At 38.1% G+C, this 22,301-nt stretch overlaps 1 protein-coding gene across 1 annotated transcript in view; it reads left to right on the top strand.

Annotated features, from left to right (window-relative positions):
• The window catches only part of SLC2A13 (solute carrier family 2 member 13), a 380,110-nt gene that overhangs the window by 257,634 nt on the left and 100,175 nt on the right, over positions 1–22,301 (top strand). Inside the window, exon 5 of the mRNA XM_049882832.1 lies at positions 15,129–15,292. Within this exon, the coding sequence (XP_049738789.1) occupies positions 15,129–15,292 (164 nt within the window). The remainder of the gene's footprint in view (positions 1–15,128; positions 15,293–22,301) is intronic.

Here is a 22,301-nt window from a genome sequence, read left to right as displayed (position 1 = left end):
TAAGAAGAAAAGCCTGGTAATCTACTTCCAAAAAGCGGCCAGTGAAAACCCTGTGAAACACAACAGCTCAATCTGCAACTGATCATAGGGATGGCAGAGGACCAGGCAGTTTTTCCTTCCATAGAGTCACCATGAGTCAGTGGTGACTTCAGGGCAGCTGACAACAAGGAGGGGAATGTTTTGTGACCCCAGTTTGCAATCTACCATAATTTCTTCTCAGTCTTTGAGTAAATATGATACAAGATGTTTTAATAAGATTTGGGTAAACAGCGTAAATTAATAAATTATGCTTTTGATATAAAACAATAAAAAAGGGTAGGTCATGTGGGCATAGTTGGGATCTGTAGAAATTCCTCACGAGTTCCTTTGGCACATTTTTTCTTTGTTCTCCCCAAAAGACTAATGAAATTATATTATGAAAATAGTTTTTATAATGTAATAAATTGATAAGTATGCTTTCTTAGGGCTATGCTTTTTGGATTCTTGCATGATCATTTCAAGAATACTATGACACAATGAACTAGTATGCTGGTCCAAAACATACATGTGACATAAGTGAAGTCCTAATTTATATTTTTCAAACCTTTATTTTTGCCTTTATGTCTTACATCTAATAAGATACAGAGAGGATTTCTGAATTTACAAAGTACATGAAAATATGTTAGAAAGTTTTTAATCATTTTTTTAAAAAGATTTTTGAGTTTCGAGTAAAGCATTCTTCTGTGAAAGCTATTGCTGTATTTTTCAGTTATCCAGGTTTTTGACCAAAAACACCATTCTGAGAGGAAAACATAATTTTTTTCAGAGAAGTGGACAGCTTTTATTTGAATGGTATTTTAAATTTTATAGTCTTTAAAGTAAGTATATATATATGTATAATACTACAAAATTAAAAGAGCTGAACAATATAACTTAAATAATGGAAATCTTTTAAGATATATGCGATCAGCCGTGCTCCTTACAGCCCAGGTACGAGCACAGCCCATAAAACTGTTGTGTATGTCAAACATGACTGTGTTTGGAATCTGCCTGCAACACTGATGGAACACATCATCTTCATGCTACATGAGTCAAAATAACCGTGATTGAATTGCAGCAGTTAATTTCTCTTAGATGAGCTCCCCAGCTGTTAGGAAGGGTTTGTTCCATGTCACTTTTATTCATGAAATTAAAGTCGTTATAGTTTCATGCAGGAAAAAGTTTGCCTTAATTGTGAACTGATTTGTTTTGTCAGACAGTTAACCTTATTTACTGTTTTCCCTTGCCTGTTGGGAATTTTAGAGCTAACACATGGTGATTATCTAAAGATTTCATTAATTAATGCCACCTTCTACCTCTGTTGCTCTCTATTAGTTTTTTATTTATTTTTTTAGCTATTCTATCGTGTACTTTTATATAAATATTCTTAATTCCAAACAAATATTGAATACCTATTTCTCTTTTTTCTTTCCAATATTTTATTATTTTTTATTGTGCTTTAGATGAAGGTTTACAGAACAAACTAGCTTCTCATTAAACGGTTAGTACACCTATTGTTTTATGACATCGGTTAACAACCCTATGACATGTCAACACTCCCCTTTCCTATCCCTCCCAGCCTTCTAGTCCTTCGCCCTGGGCTGGTGTGCCCCTTTAGCCTTGTTTTGTTTTATGGGTCTGTCTAATCTTCGGCTGAAGGGTGAACCTCTGGAGTGACCTCTGAAGTGACTTCATTACTGAGCTAAAAGGATGTCTGGGGGCCATACTCTCGAGGTTTCTGGTCTCTATCAGGCCAGTAAATCTAGTGTTGTTGTTTTTTTTTTTTTTAATTAGAATTTTGTTCTGCATTTTTCTCCAGCTCTGTCTAGGACCCTCTATTGTGATCCCTGTCAGAGAAGTCAGTGGTGGTAGCCAGGTATCATCTAGTTGTACTGGACTTAGTCTTGTGGAGGCCGTGGTAGTTATGGCCCATTAGTCCTTTGGACTAATTTTTCCTTTGTGTCTTTAGTTTTCTTCATTCTGTCTTGCTACCAAAGGGCTGAGCCTAGTGAAGTATCTCAGATGGCCACTCACAGGCTTTAAGACCCCACATGCTACTCACCAAAGTAAAATGTAGAACATTCTCTTTATAAATTATGTTATGCCAGTTGAGCTAGATGTTCCCTGAGACTATGGTTCCCACATCCCCCAGCCCAGTAATTCAACCCCTCATGGAGTTTGGATGTGTCTGTGGAGCTTCCATGACCTTGCCTTGTGCAAGTTTTGCTGGCTTCCCCAGTATCGTATACTGTCTTACCCTTCACCAGTGTTACCACTTATCTATTGTCTGTTTAGTATTTTTCCATCCCTACCCCTCTTCTCCCTCGTAACGGTCAAAAGATTGCTTCTTTTTGTGTGTAAACCTTTTCATGAGTTTTTATAGTAGTGGTCTCATACAATATTTGTCCTTTTTTGATTGACTTATTTTACTCAGCATAATGCCCTCCATATTAATCCATGTTGTGAAATGCTTCGCAGATTCATCGGTGTCTCCATTGTGTGTATGTACCATGGTTTGTTTAGTCATTCATCTGTTGATGGGCACCTAGGTTGTTTCCGTCTTTTTGCTGTTGTGAACAATGCTGCAGTGAACATGGGTGTGCCTACGTTTATTCATGTGATGGCTGTTATTTCTCTAGGGTATTGAATACCTACTTCTTGTTGTTAACTCTGACATGCTGACAATATCAAATCCCAAACCAAACTTGTTGCCATTGATCATAGTGACCTTACAGGGCAGAGTAGAACTGCCCCATGTGGTTTCCAAGGCTGTAATCTTTACAGAAGCAGACTGGCACATCTTCACATCTTTCTCCCCTGGAGCAGTTGGTGGGTTCAAACTGCTGACCTTGAATTAGCAGCCAAGTGATTAACCACTGTGCAACCAGGCCTCCTTGTACTGGCAATGGAAGTATAAAAAAGACAGGCTATGGCCTCAGGAAGCTTAAAAAAAAAAAAAAACTCTGTTTCAGAAATTCCTAGGAAATGCTTTCTTTGGTTACGAACTTAATATATGTATTTTACTAAGCATATAAAATTTACTAAGCTTGTTTATTCTTTTATTGCTAGTTAAAACCCATAATTACAATAGATTGCCACTACCAAGCCTACATATTTCTAGAGCTATTTTGTTTTACTCATATTTAAATTCAGGGCTGAAAACTGGGTCTTGCATAATCTCTGAGATAGCACTGCACGTACAGTTCCAGCCCTTTTTACTCTCAGACATCTACAGAGAGTTGCAGACTGGTCTTCTATGAGAACACGCTGCCTTCAGGCCTTTCAGCCTCACTTTGAGGAAAGAGATAGCGTGTGTGAGATGACCAAAGATGTCTAGGGAATCTTTGAAGAAGATAACAGTTTGTTTGATAGATATTATAAAATGACTTTGAAAAGAGAAAGCATCCCTGCTTTGAGTCCAAAAAGAAAGAAAGTCTTTTTCAGCTGTTCATAATGATCTTTATGAGAAAGCCCTCTATGCTTTATACAGCATTTGAATGAATACTCATTCTCCTGAAAATTCAAGCTACTACATAAAGGCTTATAAGATTGTAAGTACAATGATAACCCATTACATAAACGGTTGACTGATATCATCATTTATGAAAACATTGAAATTTATACATTTTAAGATGTAAGTTTCCACAAACACCGTGATCTAACTTTTAGAAACTAAGTTTGTGAGCCCTTCTGACCTAAATGTGTTATCCCCTGCCCTATGAAAAAAAAATATAATTGCTGCCTGAATTTTTCTGGGACTGATTACACCTTAATGTCCTTCTTTCATTCTTTCACCTTCTCTGTTAGCCTTTTGCTTACTTTACTGCTTATTAGCACTTTTACTCTGATAAGCAGAATAATGAGCCCCCAAGATGGCACAATACCAGGCAACATTTCCTCCTGTTATACATAAAGTTGCTGTGAGTCAGAGTCGACTCAATGGCAACTAAGAACAACTAAGAAGATACCCATGTTCGAATCCCTGGAATCCGTGAATATATTACATTTAATGACAAAGGAAAATTAAGAGAGCACATGAAATTAAGTTTGCTAATCAGCGTACCTTAAAATACTGTATGGAGATTATCCTGGATTATCCAAGTGGACCAGTATAAATCACAGAGGTCCTAAAATGTAGAAAGAGGCACAAGAGGAGGTCAGAGTGATGCACCATGAGAAGGGCTCGACTCTCTGATTCTGGCTTCAAAGATGAAAAAAGGAGCTATGAGCACAGGAATGTAAGTGGCCTCTGGAAGCTGGAAAAGTCAAGAAATCAGATCCTTTCCTCGAGCCTCCAGAAAGGAGCACAGCACTGCTGACTACCTTGATTTTTAGCCCAGTGAGACTAGCGTCAGACTTTTAACCTATACAGCTTAAGATAAATTTGTATTGTATTAATTGCCTCTAAAGAGCAAGTACTATGGAAGAAGTTCACTTTTTTTTCATACTTACAAAACAGTTTTCATTTTAAATGAAATTCAGAGGCTGACCACCTTATTTTGTTTGATATCACTCCTCTCCAAACCTATGGTAATTTTTTATACAACAATAAAAACGAATACATTTACCAATGCTACAGAAAGGAAAAAGAAGATGAAGCTTAAGCAAATCTGCTGGGAAAAGATTCAGTGTGGGTAGAAGTTACAGTTCTTGCTAACGGGAAGATAGAAGGTTATTAGTGAATTTTAGCCCCTGCTCTTGCTGTATTCCATTAATGTAATATAGTTGCCTGTTGTTAGTATAATGGCTTGAAATCTGCTTCAGAACAATATACCACCAGACAGACACCACAAAAAGAAAGAAAACTACAACCTAATATCTCTTAGGAATACAGATGCAAAAACCTTCAATAAAATTCTAGCAAACAGAATCCAACAGCATATCAAAAGAGTCATACACCATGACCAAGTGGCATTTCTCCCACAAATGTAGGTATGGTTCAACATTAGAAAATCAATCAAATGTAATACGCCACATCAATAACAACAAAGGAAAAGAATCACACGATCATCTCTATGGATGGAGAAAAAGCATTTGATAAAATCTAACACCCTTTCTTGATGAAAACCCTAAAGAAGATTGGAATAGAAGGGAAAATCCACATCATGACTCAAGGCATGTATAAAAAGCCGATGGCCAATATTATACGTAATGGATAATGACTGGGAACTTTCTCCTTGAAATTAGAAACAAGACAAGGGTGCCTTTTCTTACCACTTCTATTCAGTATTGTATTAGAAGTCCTAGCCAGAGCAATTAGACAAGGAAAAGAAATAAAAAGTATCTAGTTTGGAAAAGAAGAAGTAGCATTATCTCTGTGGATTATATGATCCTATATATATTTTTATATATAGAAAGTCCTGAAGAGTCCAAGAAAACTTCTAGAGCTAATAGAGGAATTTAGCAAAGGTGCAGGGTACAAGACCAACAAACAAAAATCACTTGGGTTTCTATACACCAGCAATGAGGAATCTGAAAGGGAAATTAGGGAAACAATTCCATTTACAATACCATCTAAGAGAATAAAATACATAGGAATAAGTCTAACCAGGGAAGTAAAGGATTTATACAATGAATGAAAATTGTAAAACACTGCTGAAAGAGATTAAAGAAGACTTAAATAAATGGAAAGAAGTTCCATGTTCGTGAATTGAAGACTTAATTTTGTTAAGATGTCATTACTACCCCAGGTGATCTGTAGATTTAACGAAATCCCAATCAAAATTCCAACAGCCTTCTTTACAGAAATAGAAAAACCAATCTTCAACTTTATAAGGAATGTCAAGAGGCCTCAAATAGGTAAAACAGTGTTGAAAGAGAAGAACAAAGTAGGAATACTACAGTTCCTGATTTTAAAACATACTATTCAGCTGCTGCAGTAATCAAAACACATGGTACTGTTACAACAGTAGGCACAAAGACTAATAGTATAAAATTGAGAGTTCAGAAGTAAACCCACATGTCTATAACGAACTAATTTTTGAAAAGGGTGCTAAGTCCATTCAATGGAGAAAGAAGAGCCTCTTCAATAAATGATGCTGGGAAAATTGGATTTCCACATGTAAAAAAATGAAGCAGGATCCATGTCTCACACCATACATGAAAACAAAATTCAAAATAGATTAAAGACTTAAATGTGCAAACTAAAACCATAAAATTCTTAGAATCAAAGCAGGGGCAATGCTGTCAGGCCTAGCTTTCAACAATGGATCATCTAATATTACAAAATCACAAACAGCAAAAGACAAAGTAAATAAATGGGACCTCATAAAAATTAGAAACTTTTGTTCATCCAAAAACATTACCAAAAAAGTGAAAAGACAAGCTACCAACTAGCAGGATATCTTCTAGAAACCATATATCCAACAAGAACGTAATAACCAAAATATATAGAAAAATTCAACAATTTAACAACAAAAAGACAAATAATCTAATCATAAAATGGGCAAAGGACATGAATAGACATTTCACCAAAGAAGACATTGAAATGGCCACCAAACACATGAAAAGATATTGAGGGTCATTAGTCATCAGAGAGATGGAAATAAAAACTGCAGTGAGATACCATTTCATTCACACTAGGATGAGTAAGATTTAAAAAAAAAAAAAAGAACAAATGTTGACAAGGATGTGGGGAAATTAGAACCCTTATCCATTCTGGTGGAAATGCAAAATGGTACAGACATTGTGGAAAACAGTGTAACAGTTTCTCAAAAAATTAAAAAAAAAACTACAGTATAATCCAGCAGTTCCATTCCTAGGTATATACCCAAAAGACTTGAAAGCAGAGACTCAGAAAGAGACTTGTATACCAGTGTTTATTACAGCACTATTCACAATAGCCAAAAGGTGGAAGCAACCTAAATGCCCATCAACAGATGAATGGATGAACAAAATGTAGTACATACATACAGTGGAATACTACTCATCCAGTAGGAAAAGTGAAATCTTGGAACATGTTACAGTATGGATAGAGCTTGAAAACATTATGCTGAGTGGAAATAAGCCCATCACAGAAGGACAAATATTGTATGAACTCATTTATATAAAAAGACAAGAAAAGGCAAATGTATAGGGACCAAAGTTTATTAGTGGTTACCAGGGGCAGGAGGGAAGGAGAGAGGGGGAAGTTAATGGTTAATCTTAGCCATCATTGTTGTTAGGTGTCATCGAGTTGGCTCCTACTCAAAGTGACCCTATGTACAATAGAGCAAAACACTGCCTGATCCTGTGTCAGTCCATCTCATTGAGGGTCTTCCCCTTTTTCCCTGACGTTCTACTTAACCAAGCCTGTTGTCATTCTCCAGGGACTGATCCTTCCTGATAATATGTCTAAAGTATGTGAGACAAAGTCTCGCTGTCCTTGCTTCTAAGGAGCTTTCTGGCTATACTTCCACAACAGATTTGTTGATTTTTTTTGGCTGTCCATGGTACATTCAATATTCTTCACCAACACCACAATTCAAAGGCGTCAGTTCTTCTGTCTTCCTTATTCATCACCCAGCTTTCACATGCATATGAGACAATTGAAAACACCATGGCTTGGATCAGGCACCTTAGTCTTCGAGGTAACATATTTGCTTTGCAACAGCTTAAAGAAGTCTTTTGCAGCCGATTTGCCCATTGTGTCTTTTGATTTCTTGACTGCTGCTTCCATGGGTGTTGATTGTGCATCCAAGTAAAATGAAATCCTTGACTTCAGTCTTTTCTCCATTTATCACGGTGTTGTTTTTTGGTCCAGATCTGAGGACTTTCGTTTTCTTTATTTTGAGGCACAAGGCTTTGGTCTTTGATCTTCATTGGTAAGTGCTTCAGGCCATCTTCACTTTCAGCAAGCAAGGTGGTGTCATGTGCATAATGCAGGTTTTTAATGAGTCTTCCTTCAGTTCTGATGCCATGTTCTTCTTCATATAATCCAGCTTCTCAGATTATTCACTCAGCATACAGATTGAATAGGCGTGGTGAAAGAATACAACCCTGATGCACACCTTCCTGATTTCAAACTGCACAGTATCCCCTTGTTCTGTTTGAACAGCTGCCTTTTGATCTACATACGGTTTCCTCAAGAGCACAGTTGAGTGCCCTGGAATTTCCATTCTTCGTCATCCTATTGGGAGGAAAATGGTATCATTGTGGTTTTGATTTGCATCTCTCTGATGACTAATGATGCTGAATATCTTTTTGTGTGTTTGGTAGCCATTTCGTTGTCCTCTTTGGTGAAATGTCTGTTCATGTCCTTTGCCCATTTTATGATTGGATTATTCATCTTTTTGTTGTTAAGTTGAACTTTTATATAAATGATTAATGTGATACCCTTAATCACTTATGTACAACCAAACACTTCATGGAATTTGGTTCCTCAGTTTGGAGGTTTAGGGTCATGGTTTCATGGGACATCCCAGTTAATTGGCCTAATAATGTGTTTAATGCTCGTGTTCTACCTCCTAGTATGTTGTGTAATACCTGGGGTCTAAAAGTAGCTATCCAAGGCACAGTAGTTGCTCTCACTTCCTATTCACCTGGAGCAACAGAGGAAAAAGGAAAGTCAGGAACAGGAGGAAGATATGGAATGTGTGGCTAACTGCCTCTGTGAACAACTGCCTCCTTTGCCATGAGACCAGAAGAACTAACTGGATGGTGCCCAGGTACCATAACTGAATATTTTGATCAAAGATTCCATAGAAGAATCCTTATCAAAAGGGGGAAAATGTAGAACAGAATTTCAAATTCTTATGGAGTCAAGACTTCCTGGAGCCATGGAGGGTAAATGAACCCCTGAAACTATTGCCCCGAGATAATCTTTAAACTTTAAACCAAAAATATCCCCTGAAGTCATCTTAAAACTAAACAATGGTTTAGCTTAACTAGTTTAAAAAAAAAAAAAAAAGTCCGCCTTGAGCATAATGCTCTTTTAAGGACTATCTATATGGAATCAGATTCACAGTAGCAATTTGAAAGATTAGATTGGAACCTTACAGGGCAGTGAATTTATATTAACGAGAGAGAAACAACTCAGGAAAGGAGGGTGAGAATGATTGTACAACTCGAAGAATGTAATCAGTGTTACTAAGTTGTGTATGTAGAAACTGTTGAGTTTTGGTGTATGCTTTGCTGTGTATATTCTCAACTACAAAAAAATAAATAAAATTTAGGGAAAAACTATATACCATCAGTTCAGTCATTTAATGATCATTTAATGGTTTTTCCATTGCCTACTGAATAAAACTCAAACATTTAGCGTGGCAATCAAGGTCGCTCCAAACAGAAGCATCTGCTACAACCTGTGTCACGCCGCCCTCTTATGTACACCCTATGTTCCAGCCATGGTAAGGCACATAGGTTTGTGAACCCCACACACTGGTTGTGGCTTTGTACTTTTCTCCTTTATATGTGTCGTTTCCTTCACTACAAGTGCCATTTCAAACCCCTGTGAATTCTTTAAGACTCTACTCAAGCATTAAATGTTCTGAAAAATCAGGGAGGCTTCCATATCAAGTAAGATTATTTGCTCTGTCCTTTATTTCATGTTGTAACTTGTGTTCCTGTTGTGGCCCATTATGTGGTATTAAAATTACTTCTTCCCATTTCATTGTCTTTTACTAACCTGTGAACTTCTTGAGGGTCTAGTAACATGTCTGTGGGATCTTACTAACTCACATAACTTACAAAGTAAGTAAGCTCTCAATATTTTTTATTTTTTTAGTTAGATATTAAATGAGCAAGGGATTGTGCTCTCCAACTTGGCCAACAAACCACAGAGATGCCATTAGCATGTAGGTTTCTCATTCCCAGGCTGTGTTCTGTCTCTAAAATCAGGTACTATAGGAGAAGATTTTTCATAGCTTACAGAACGTTTTCACCTTAAGTAAAATTCAGAGACTAAACAGCTTATTTTGCTTGATATCACTCCCTTTTTTGTCCCCTGATTTAACATTTGCAATTTCATGAATTTATTGTATCAAAAATAAAAACATCAAAATACCTCCCTTTTTTTTATGGCTCTTATTGAAAGAATTACCTTTTGTGCGATACAGCTCTATTTTTAAAGCATTGAGAAGACCAACAAAACATAATAGCATAAAAACTCATTGCTGTCAAGTCAATTCCGACTCATAGTGACCCTGTAAGACTGTAGAACTGCCCGTAGAATTTTCAAGGATCACCTGGTGGATTCGAATTGCCAACCTTTTGGTTATCAGCTATAGCTCTTAACCACTACGCCACTAGAGGACTTTAGATATTTGAATTTTCTGTTGACAATTCTACTGGTTTTGGCCTTCTTAGATTTGGTATTTACATTAGTTTCTCAGTGGTTACATGTAGGTTTGACCTTGTGTAGGTCTGTGCGAAAATCAGATGAGATCATGTATACAGTGGCGCTTGGAAACTAAAGCACTGTTCAGATGGAATTTATTGTTTTTATTATTTTTATTATCACTTTACACTCTGACTGCAAAGCATTCACAATTTCTGTGATGATGGGAGTAGTTCCACTGGGAATTTCTCTTTTTGTAACAGCTGTCAAAATTCAGAGTCTTAAGATGGTTGGCATAATTTTTAGTGTGATCAGGAAAGCACATCTTCATGCTGCATAGTAATTTATAAGTTTAGTTTGCCAAAAGAAAAGGAGAAAGTACTTTTTATGATGAATGAATTCATGATAGTGTTAGTATTTTACTTAAGAACAGCCATCATTAATTTAAAAAATAGAAGCCATGAGTGAGTCAAAGATGACTTAAAGTATTTGAAACATATTTATTTCAGCAATATTATGAAAATATTGATATTCAGAAACTGTAGGTTTTAACCATAGAAATATCCAACATGATTTAACATATTACTTGTCATTGATGTTGCTAGGTGCTTTTGAGTTAGTTCCGACTCATAGCGACGCCGTGCACAACAAAGCAAAACACTTGCCCAGTCCTGTGCCATCTTTACAATCGTTATGCTGGAGCCCATTGTTGCAGCCACTGTGTCAGTCCATCTCGTTGAGGTCTTCCTCTTTTCCACTGACCCTGTACTTTACCAAGCATGAGGTCTATCTCCAGGAGCTGATCCCTCCTGACGACATGTCCAAAGTATGAAAGATGCAGTCTCACCATCCTTGCTTCTAAGGAGCATTCTGATTGTACTTCTTCCAAGACAGCTTTGTTCATTCTTTTGGCAGTCCATGGTATATTCAATATTATTCACCAACACAATTGATAGGCGTCAATTCTTCTTCGATCTTATTTATTCATTGTCCAGCTTTCACATGCATATGACGTGATGGAAAATACTGTGGCTTGAGTCAGGCACGCCTTAGTCTTCAAGGTGACATCTTTGCTTTTCAACACTTTAAAGAGGTCCTTTGCAGCCGATTTGCCCAACGCAATGCATCTTTTGATTTCTTGACTGCTGCTTCCATGGGTGGTGATTGTGGATCCAAGTAATATGAAATCTTTGACAACTTCAGTCTTTTCTCCATTTATCATGATGTGGCTTATTGGTACAGTTGAGAGGATTTTTTTTTTTTTTTTATGTTGAAGTGTAATCCACACCGAAGGCTTTGGTTTTTAATCTTCATCAGTAAGTGCTTCAAGTCCTCTTCACTTTCAGCAAGCAAGGTTGTGTCATCTGCATAACGCAGGTTGTTAATGAGTCTTCCTCCAAGCCTGATGCCCCATTCCTCTTCATATAGTCCAGCTTCTCACATTATTTGCTCAGCATACAGATTGAATAGGTATGGTGAAAGGATACAACCCTGACACACACTTTTCCTGTCTTTAAACCAATCAGTATCCCTTTGTTCTGTCCAAACAACTGCCTTTTGATCTATGTACAGATTCCTCATAAGCACGATTAAGTATTCTGGAATTCCCATTCTTCTCAGTGTTATCCATAATTTGTCATGATCCACACAGTGAAATGCCTGCGCATAGTCAATAAAACACAGGTAAACATCCTTCTAGTATTCTCTGCTTTCAGCCAGGATCCATCTGACATCAGCAATGATATCCCTGGTTCCACATCCTCTTCTGAAACCAGCCTGAATTTCGGGCATTTCCCTATTGATATACTGCTACAGCCGTTTTTTTAATGATCTTCAGCCAAATTTTGCTTGTATGTGATATTGATTATATTGTTCTATAATTTCTGCATTTGGTTAGATCACCTTTCTTGGGAATAGACATAAATATGAATCTCTTCTGGTTGACCTGGTGGCAGTCTTCCAAATTTCTTGGCACAGATGAGTGAGCACTTCCAGTGCTATATCATTTGTTGAAAGATCTCAGTTGATACTCCATCAGTTCCTGGACCCTTGTTTTTCACCAATGCCTTCAGAGCAGCTCGGACGTCTTCCTTCGGTACCACTGGTTCCTGATCATATGCTGCCTCTTAAAATGGTTGAACATCAACTAATTCTTTTTGGTATAATGACTGTATATTCCTTCCACCTTCTTTTAATGCTTCCTGTGTCGTTTAGTGTTTTTACCATAGAATCCTTCCCTACTGCAACTCGAGGGTTGAATTTTTTCTTCAGTTCTTTCAGCTTGAGAAACGCTGAGCATGTTGTTCCCTTTTGGTTTTCTATCTCCAGCTCTTTGCACATGTCATTTTAATACTTTACTTTGTCTTCTTGAGCCACTTTTTGTAATCTTCTGTTGAGTTCTTTTACTTCATCATTTCTTCCTTTTGCTTTAGCTGCTTCACGTTCAAGAGCAAGTTTCAGAGTATCCATCCATCTTGGTCTTTTCTTTCTTTCCTGTCTTTTCAATGACCTTTTGCTTTCTTCACGTATGATGTCCTTGATGTCATTCCACAGTTCGTCTGGTCTTTGGTCATTAGAGTTCAAGACGTCAGATCTATTCTTGAGTTGGTCTCTAAATTCAGTTGGGATATACTTAAGGTCGTATTTTTGCTCTCGCGGACTTGCTCTGATTTTCTTCAGTTTCAGCTTGAATGTGCATATGAGCAATTGATGGTCCGTTCCACAGTCAGCCCCTGGCCTTGTTCTGACTGGTAATATTGGGCTTTCCCATTGTCTCTTTCCACAGATGCAGTTGATTTGATTCCTGTTTATTCTGTCTGGTAAGGTCCATGTGTGTACTCGCCGTTTATGTTGGTGAAAAAAGGTATTTGCCATGAAGAAGTCATTGGTCTTGCAAAATTCTATCATTCAATCTCCAGCATTGTTTCTATCACCAAGGCCATATTTTCCAACTACTGATCCTTCTTTGTTTCCAACTTATGCATTCCAATCACCAGTAATTAGCAATGCATCCTGATTGCATGTTCGATCAATTTCAGACTGCAGAAGCTGAGAAAAATCTTCAGTTTCTTCATCTTTGGCCTTACAGGTTGGTGCATAAATTTGAATAATAGTTGTATTAACTGTTCTTCCTTGTAGGCATGTGAATATTATCCTATCACTGTCAGCGTTGTACTTCAGGATAGATCTTGAAACATTCTTTTTGACGATGAATGCAACACCATTCCTCTTCGAGGTGTCATTCCCAGCATAGTAGACTATATGATTGTCTGATTCAAAACGGCCAGTACCAGTCCATTTCAGCTTAGTAACACCTCAGATACTGATGTTTATGTGTTCCATTTCACTTTTGACAATTTCCAGTTTTCCTAGATTTATACTTCAAACATTCCAGTTCTAATTATTAATGGATGTTTGCAGCTGTTTCTTCTCATTTTGAAGGTCTGGAAAGTTTTACTCCATCCATGTCATTAGGGTCAACTCTAGTTTGAGGAGGCATCTCTTCCCCAGTTGCCTTTAGAGTGTCTTCCAACCTGGGGGGCTCATCTTCCGGCACTATTTGAGACAATGCTCTGCTGCTATTTGTAAGGTTTTTACTGGCTAGACTGCCGGGTCCTTCTTCCTAGTCTGTCTTAGTCTGGAAGCTCAGCTGAAACCTGTCCTCCATGGGTGGCCCTGCTGGTATCTGAATACCAGTGGCATAGCTTGCAACATCACAGCAACACGCAAGCCCCACAGTGTGACAAACTGACAGACACGTGGGATGTCCATTATCAGATTGTCCGTAAAGCTAACTTTTTTTAGAATGGCTTGAAAAGTCAGGCAAAGCCATGTTCTATCACATTTCATAGATGATTCACCAAGAGTATTAGTTTTGTTTTGTTTTGTTTTAAGGTTACCTTTAAAGTAGTCAGCAGATACAAGTACTGATATTTCCACCAGAAAAGAAGTGTCCTGCGAGACGTCTATTATCCTTTACTGTGCCAGATGTGTGTCCCATTGTGTATCATCAAATTGGCATTATAATTTTTTAAGAGCTAGTGAATTTATTTAGCATAAAATGAGTCTACAGAGCCTAATCATGCAGACTGTGCCAAAGCATAGAGACCTACTTCACCAATGAGTATACTTTTCTAGGAATCAAATGACTGTTACCATGTCCATTATGTCAACTATCTCATTACTCAGTGCTGGATAAAATACTGATACATTCTTAACCTTATGTCTTCTTTGAAGAGATTCCTTACCTTTATCAGATTTCTGTCATTATATCACACTTTCCTTATTACATGTAGGGCATCACTTTATTCTTTTAAGTTCATTAATTCATAACATATGATGACTCGTCATCATTCCATGGATTTATCCTATCAAGCTACCAGCTACCACTGTCCCTAGTTTTGGGGTCTATTTTACTGTTAAAGCCTTCAGTCCAGTCCACTTAGTTGAGTCTTTTCTTGATTATACAGAGTTCAAAATAAATTTTACCTGAACGTAGTCTCTATATAGTGATTGTTTATTGAAAACATGATAGTCATAAATGTACCTAGTTTTTACCATAAATTATAACTACTTTTTCAGCCTGTAATTTGTTTTTAAATGAAGTTACCATTACATTCACAAACTTTAATTGAATATCTGCAGAACTCACAGCTCTGTGCTAAACACTAAGGGAATATAAAGAAAAATAAGACAAGATTCCTGTCCTTAAACATCTTGTGTGAATTCCCATGTTAACTTGATGTTATTACTGTAGCTATTCAGGATTTTTTTTTTGAGTGGGTGGGTGTTTTCCTATCTGGTTAACTTCCTTTGAATAACTCTCAGCAGCAATTGTTTTTTCTTTGCCTCACAGGTACTACAGTGCAACTATCCTGCAGATGTCTGGTGTTGAAGATGATAGACTTGCAATATGGCTGGCTTCTGTTACAGCCTTCACAAATTTCATTTTCACCCTTGTGGGAGTCTGGCTTGTTGAGAGAGTAGGCCGCAGAATGCTAACCCTTGGTAGTTTAGCAGGTAGGTGCCTGGATAAAGAATTCAGTTGTTATAAACTCTTTTCTAATAATAAGTTAGCCTTTCAAAGTACAATACTGATACTGCTTCTGATATTGATTTCTGAGCCAAACAATATAAAATTAGAGTTCCTCTAGACCAAAAGAGCCCTAGTGGCACAGTGGTTGAGCACTTGGCTGCTAACCAAAAGGTCAGTGTTTCAAGTATACCAGTGACTGCACGGGAGAAAGAAGTGTCAGTCTGCTTCTGTAAACATTTACAGCCTTGGAAACCCTATGGGACAGTTCTACTCTGTCCTATGGGGTCGCTATATCAACTTGATGGCAATGGGTTTGGGTTCTTGTTTGGTTCCAGACCAAAAAAAAACAAAGAGCTTTAAATCGATGTTATAATATGGGACTAGAAACCAGAATTGTGAGAACAATTTTAATCTACTGAGGGTAACATTTCTTTGTTATTATCTTGCATTCTGCTCAAAGGTACGAGTGAAAAGAATAATCATTTTTTGTTCTGTCCATGGTTGAAAAACTCAGGATTCAGAAACTTGCTTTTAACATACGTTATATTTTTAAGTTTGGAATAATATGGAAGTAAATTTGGAGCATTTTTTCAAAGCTCTTTCAACAGTGGAAAATTAGAACCATATAATTTATTCACAAAGCAGGGACAGACTCTCTTTGTGTTTGAATGAGGCCAAAATTCCAGGGTAAATTCTGGTTGGATAAGTCTGCCTTCTCTGATAGCTAAATAATGCAAAATCTTTTTCACTTGCAAGTTCCTCTTTTGTTTAAATTCTGCCGATTTCATTTATTTCTCTCTGACATAATGGCTGTTTTACTTGACAGAATGAGACCCATCTTTACCATTGTCTTCACATGATTGCATCACGTAATTTTCTAATTTTTTTTTTCAAATATACAAGCAGATTCCTACTTAGGAGTTAAGTTGTCCTCTAATAGCGCCTTGGAGTAAGAATACATTTTTTTCATTAAAATATAGTTTCCAGGCCAGCATAACTAAATTGTTTTAACTAAATTATACCTAAAACATTAATCTAATATTACTTCAAGTACTTGTACCAGATTCCAATGAAAAAATACATTTTGAGTGCCAAACACAATTATTAGAAACGCGTACCTCCCCACCCCTAGCTCCAGAAGGAAGAGTAATATGCTTCCCCCTTCTTGTTCTTGCCTAAGCTGTGGAAGCCCATGAGTCCAATAATTTGAGGGGAACTATAGTATCAGTACTGAGGAGAAGGTAAAGATTAAGGAGCAAAGGTGAGTATAATAAGAAAGTGGAAGGGTGAAGGAGGAAAAGTGAGAGGGAAGTGAGGGTTTAAAAACCATGCATTTTCAAACCTATTGAAGAAACCAGATGTGCTTAGCCTGGAAAACAGAAGACTAAAGGGAGACGTGATAGATATCATATTCTAGCAGATGGTAGATGTTCTGAGGACGTAGATTTTTACTGAAGAAAAATTATTCACAGTAATCAGAGCTATCCAACAGTGAATTGTGCTGCCTCCATATGATGGAAAACTCAACAAAAGGCTGGATGACCATCAGGCAGTGATGCGCTAAAGATAGATTCCTACCTTGGGTTGGAAATTGGATTTGCTGACCCTCTGAGGGTCAGGTCAACTCTAAGAGGAAGTAATAGCTGCTTTCAATTTTTTTAAAAAGGGCACTCTTCATTTTCCCTAGGATCTAAAGAGGCATATGTTTTAAATAACATTTCAATTCTGGAATTTGGGATTTGACTTTTGAGGTCTGGAGAAAATTTCTGATTAAATGTTTTTTCTACCAGCTTGTGTCTCTTCATTTGTTACAGTCTAATAAAACACTTTCTTACCAGTTCTGAAAAATTTTGAGGCTGCATAGATTAGCTCTAGAGACAGACTGGGTTGAATTATGTGACTTTGGGGAAGGCTCTATTCCTTTCTATGTAAATGGGGATAATCACAGTTCTTACTTCATAGGATTGTAATGAGGATTAAGCACTTCTATACGTGGGTAGCACTTGAAATACTACCTGACAGAAAGTAAAGTGCCCAGAGCATTTTAGCAATCAGCAGCATTATTATTGCCATGAAGGGACTCTGTAGTTTGAGCCATACTGTGAAATAGGTTCCCATTATTAAAATTCAGGGTCTTCTCTGAAGTCTTCTGGCTGATCTCATGGCTACCTCTCAGGGTGGTTCCTCTGCCCCAAGGCTTTCCAGAGCTCATCCCTGACTATTAAGAGAAAGTATTAAGACATTTACTTGGGAGAAAGACCAAAAGATTTCAGTGACTGGTTCTTGTGAGCAACCTGTGGCCATTGTCTTTCCTGCCATGTTTGTTTTTCAGCCAAAACCTTCAACACCCCAGCTCCATCCACTGCAGATACCGTGCAGTGATTCCTCCAGCTTGAGAGACACCTTTCACTTAAGTCTGCATCTGATTTCCTTGTCTACGTGGCCAGCTAAAATGATGTAGTGGATATTACACTGGCCCAGGAGATGAAAGGCCTGGTTTCTTGTCACCGTTTTCCTCTTTTACCTATACGTGTTGTCGTTGTGTGTCTTAGAGTCGATTCCAACTCCTAGTGACCCTGTAGGACAGAGTAGAAAAAAAAAAAAACTGCCCTATAAAGTTCCTAAGGCTGTAATCTTTATGAAAGCAGACTGCCACATCTTTCTCCTGTGGAGTGGTTCGAACCATCACGCATCTTTCTCTCAGCAGCCAAGAGCTTAATCACTGCACCACGAAGACTCCTTTACCTGTACGCACAGATGTAAATAGTGTTATTTATTCAGTTCTTGTTATTAACTGTGATTAAATAGATCCTACTAGAACATAATGATCAATGGAAGTTTACACCTTCAAAAGAAGACTTACTACTCAATGACCTTGTTAGTGTATTAGTATTACTCTAGTATGAACCTCACAACAAGTATTTCTGTCCGACTTGGATACCAATTGTTAGTCTTATTTTTATTTCAGTATAGTTTTATTGTGTGCAGGTAAATATTTGATATTCTGCTAGTAGTAACCATTAGAATATGCTTCCATTTAAATGATCTTGAATTCAGTTGGCTATTGCCTAGAATTTTTAAAAACTTTTCATTCCTTATTTTATGTGTTTATTGATGATTAATTTTATTGTATTGGGCAAAAAGAAGTGGAAAATCTTATGCCAAAATAATTATTTTTGAATAGGTATTCATTCCTTAAAAACTACTACAAATATATTTTGTAACTCTGGTGGCATAGTGGTTAAGTGCTACAGCTGCCAACCAAAAGGTCAGCAGTTTGAATCTACCAGGCATGCCTTTGAAACTCTTTGGAGCAGTTCTGCTGTGTCCTATAGGGTTGCTATGAATCACAATCGACTCGACGGAAATCAGTTTGGGTTTTTTTTTTTTTAGACCCGGACAAAGAAACTATTTATGCAAAGAAATATAAAATATGTAGTCCATGAATAATTTTAAGCATGGAACATTTTGTGGTGTGCTGGCTTCTAATGTTTTCAGTTTGCTCAGAACTGGGCTTTCTTGTAAATACTACAAGTTTAATGACAACCTCTTGATTATTTTAATAGTATAGGGTTTGTATCAATGTAGCTTTATTGGTAATAAATCAGAAAGCCTGTTTTATTACACTGTTTTTTCCCAAAAAATATTTTAGTAGTGGAATATAACTGAGAACATGGCCCACAGACCGTTTCCATCAGCATTACCTGAGATTCCTGTTTTAAAATGTAGATTCTTGGTGGGGATGGACTACCCATTAAGCAAGGTACTCACAGGCTTACTTGTGCTTATTTACTAATCTGCAGTGCACAGTTTCACCACATCAAAGTAAGCCCATGGGTACCTTACTTACTGGTTGATCCGCCCCTGATTCTTGGACACTACCCTAGATCTACTAAATTAGAATGTCTGGAGGAAGGGTGTGGAGCATGTGCATTTTAAACAAGCTTCCCAAGTGGTACTTACGCACACAAACTTCTGAAAATTGCTCCTGTAGTAGAGTCACGAGAAGGAAAGTCATTATTTTACTTTTTATATCAAACGCCACTATCAACTGGTTAGTGTTCCTTATGACATCAGTATTTTTGAGAAGGCTATTTATCCAACATACGTCCCTTCACTTATTAAGGAAATTGTATCAACATTGCAAAACTTAACAGTACGCTTGGTTAAAAGAGACTTTCCTTGAAACGTAAAGAATGTGCCAAAACCGCACAGTACACTGGGGAAGATCCTGTCATCCAAAGCCTTCCTGTGTTGGACTCAAATCTAGGGTGCGGTAATGAATGATTTGACAACTGTGATGTTTTTGAATACTAACGTATGTCTAATAAAACACCTGTAATGAGAGGAAATAGGTAGTTCATGATAGTTTATGCTTTAAAAGTGTACGGTAGGGGCGGGGCCAAGATGGCTGACTAGGTAGAAGCTACCTTGGATTGCTCTTGCAACAAAGACTTGGAAAAACAAGTGAATCAGTCACATACATGACACTCTACGAACCCTGACCATCAAACACAGATCTAAAGAGTTGACCAGAGAGACAGAGACTGAGAACGAACAACCACGGGGAAGCAACGACTGCTTTTGGAGCCTGGAGCCAGCGTCCCAGTCAGGAAACCTTGGCACCAGGCTTTGGACTGGGCACAGGGGAGCTGAGCACGGCATCCTGAGATGGTGCAAACACAGGATGCAGCCCTAGCCCCCAGAAGTGACCCCGGGGGAAGCCCAGGCAGTGCACGCAGGCAGCGCAGCGACGCAGCTGACAGGAGGAGAAGTCACCGGGAGGCAGCCACTGATTTTGGAGCCTGGAGTGCGGTTTCCCAGCCAGGGAACCTTGGCATTGGGCTTTGGACTGGGAGCGGAGGAACTGACCATGGCTTCTGAGACAGCACAAGCACAGGACGCAGGCCTGACCCTCAGGGGCAATCTCGACCCAGCCAACACACACAGGCTACACACCCCTCGGGAATCTCAGGTAAAACAGTCATCACCAAACAAGATAAGTAACTTTGTCTATGTTCTGGGTTGCAACTCTCTCCTATTTATCTGATCCCTCCCCTCCCCTTCCCAGGTGGCTTCATTAACACTGGAATTTCCTGAACCAGAGAGTGAACTGCTCTGTGGTTTTTCTTCTTTTTTTTTTTTTTTTTTTTGGTCTTTTCCTAACCCATTCTCCTGGCCTGAGAGAATCAGCTCCAAAAAACCCAGGGACCAAAAATCCTTCCCTAATTGGACTAAAAATGTAGAACCAGCTCCAGCCAAGCATATGAGATCCACAGTCTTGGGCTTTCATCCCTACAAGGAACAAGGTGGCTATTATAATGCAAAGGCAATTCTGATAGGGATCTGACTGTAATTGTTTTAGCGGATTACTGAAAAAGCAAAGTTTCCCAGGTCTGATATCTCTGCGTATTCAACAGAGCCCTCACTGACCCACAGTGGGGAACTGAGGGCTGAAGCTCCCCCCAGACCACCTAGCCTCCTGCCTTAGGGGTCTAAGGATGGTGACACCTACCAATCTGTAGAGGTACTTGCACTGGGTGCCTAAGGTACAGCTTCAGAGCCCACCCACCAAAGTGCGTTAGGAAAAGAGACACACCTACCTCACTGGCACTTGGCAGAACCCTGTCAGCATCCTGCCCGCCCTGGAGTGTGACCCCCTGCTGCTACTAGAATGTGGTGCACACCACTATCACCACTGCTCCTCTAGGTGGATAGGTAACAGTCTGCACCACACACTTGATGACCCAAAATCAGATTCTACTCAAGAATAGTGAACGGACTCTTAGGCTTATATATCTGGTAACAGCCCAAACCAGCTGGTTATAGGACATAAGTGAGTCAAGGGCTACAAAAATCAAGACAGCGCAATCTAGTATCCCATCTACATATATTGAAAGAAAACAAAACAAGATAACACTCAATGAGCAAATACAAAATAAATCACTACAATATCTTAGAGATGGCTCGGAGACGGCAGTCGATATCAAACCACATAAAGAAGCAGACCATGATTGCTTCTACAACTCCCCAAACTAAAGAATCAAAATCTTTCCCAAATGAAGATACAATCCTGGAATTGCCAGGTGCAGAATATAAAAAACTAATTTACAGAATGCTTCAAGAAATCAGGGATGACCTCAGAAATGCAATAAGGCAATCCACAGAAAAAGCCAAGGAACACACTGATAAAGCAGTTGAAAAACTCAAAAAGATTATTCAACAACATAGTGGAAAAATTAATAAGTTGCAAGAATCCATAGAGAGACACCATTCAGAAATCCAAAAGATTAGCAATAAAATTACAGAATTAGACAACACAATAGGAAGTCAGAGGAGCAGACTCGAGCAATTGGAATGCAGAGTGGGAGATCTGGAGGAGCAGGGAATTGACACCAATATAGCTGAAAAAAAATCAGATAAAAGAATTTTAAAAAAAAAGGAAGAAACCCTAAGAATCATGTGGGACTTTATCAAGAAGAATAACTTGCTTGTGATTTGAGTCCCAGAACAGGGAGGAATAACAGAAAACACAGAGAGAATAGTTGAAGATCTGCTGACAGAAAACTTCCCTGACATCATGAAAGACGAAAGGATATCTATCCAGGATGCTTATAGAACCCCATTTAAGATTGATCCAAAAAGAAAATCACCAAGACATATTATCATCAAACTTTCCAAAACCAAAGATAAAGAGAAAATTTTAAAAGCAGCCAGGGAGAAAAGAAAGGTCTCCTTCAAGGGAGAATCAATAAGTTCAATACAAAAATCTCTTGGATTCCTCTACATCAACAAAAAGAACACCGAAGAGGAAATAACCAAATCAATACCATTCACAGTAGCCCCCAAGAAGATAAAATACTTAGAATAAATCTTACCAAGGATGTAAAAGACCTATACAAAGAAAACTACAAAGCTCTACTACAAGAAATTCAAAAGGACATACTTAAGTGGAAAAACATACCTTGCTCATGGATAGGAAGACTTAACATA

This window comes from Elephas maximus, chromosome 4, assembly GCF_024166365.1.
Source record: "Elephas maximus indicus isolate mEleMax1 chromosome 4, mEleMax1 primary haplotype, whole genome shotgun sequence".
In the NCBI taxonomy this organism is placed as follows: Eukaryota; Metazoa; Chordata; class Mammalia; order Proboscidea; family Elephantidae; genus Elephas; species Elephas maximus.
The sequence above is the reverse complement of the archived record's forward strand: the minus strand, read 5'-3'. Positions and strand labels throughout refer to the sequence as shown.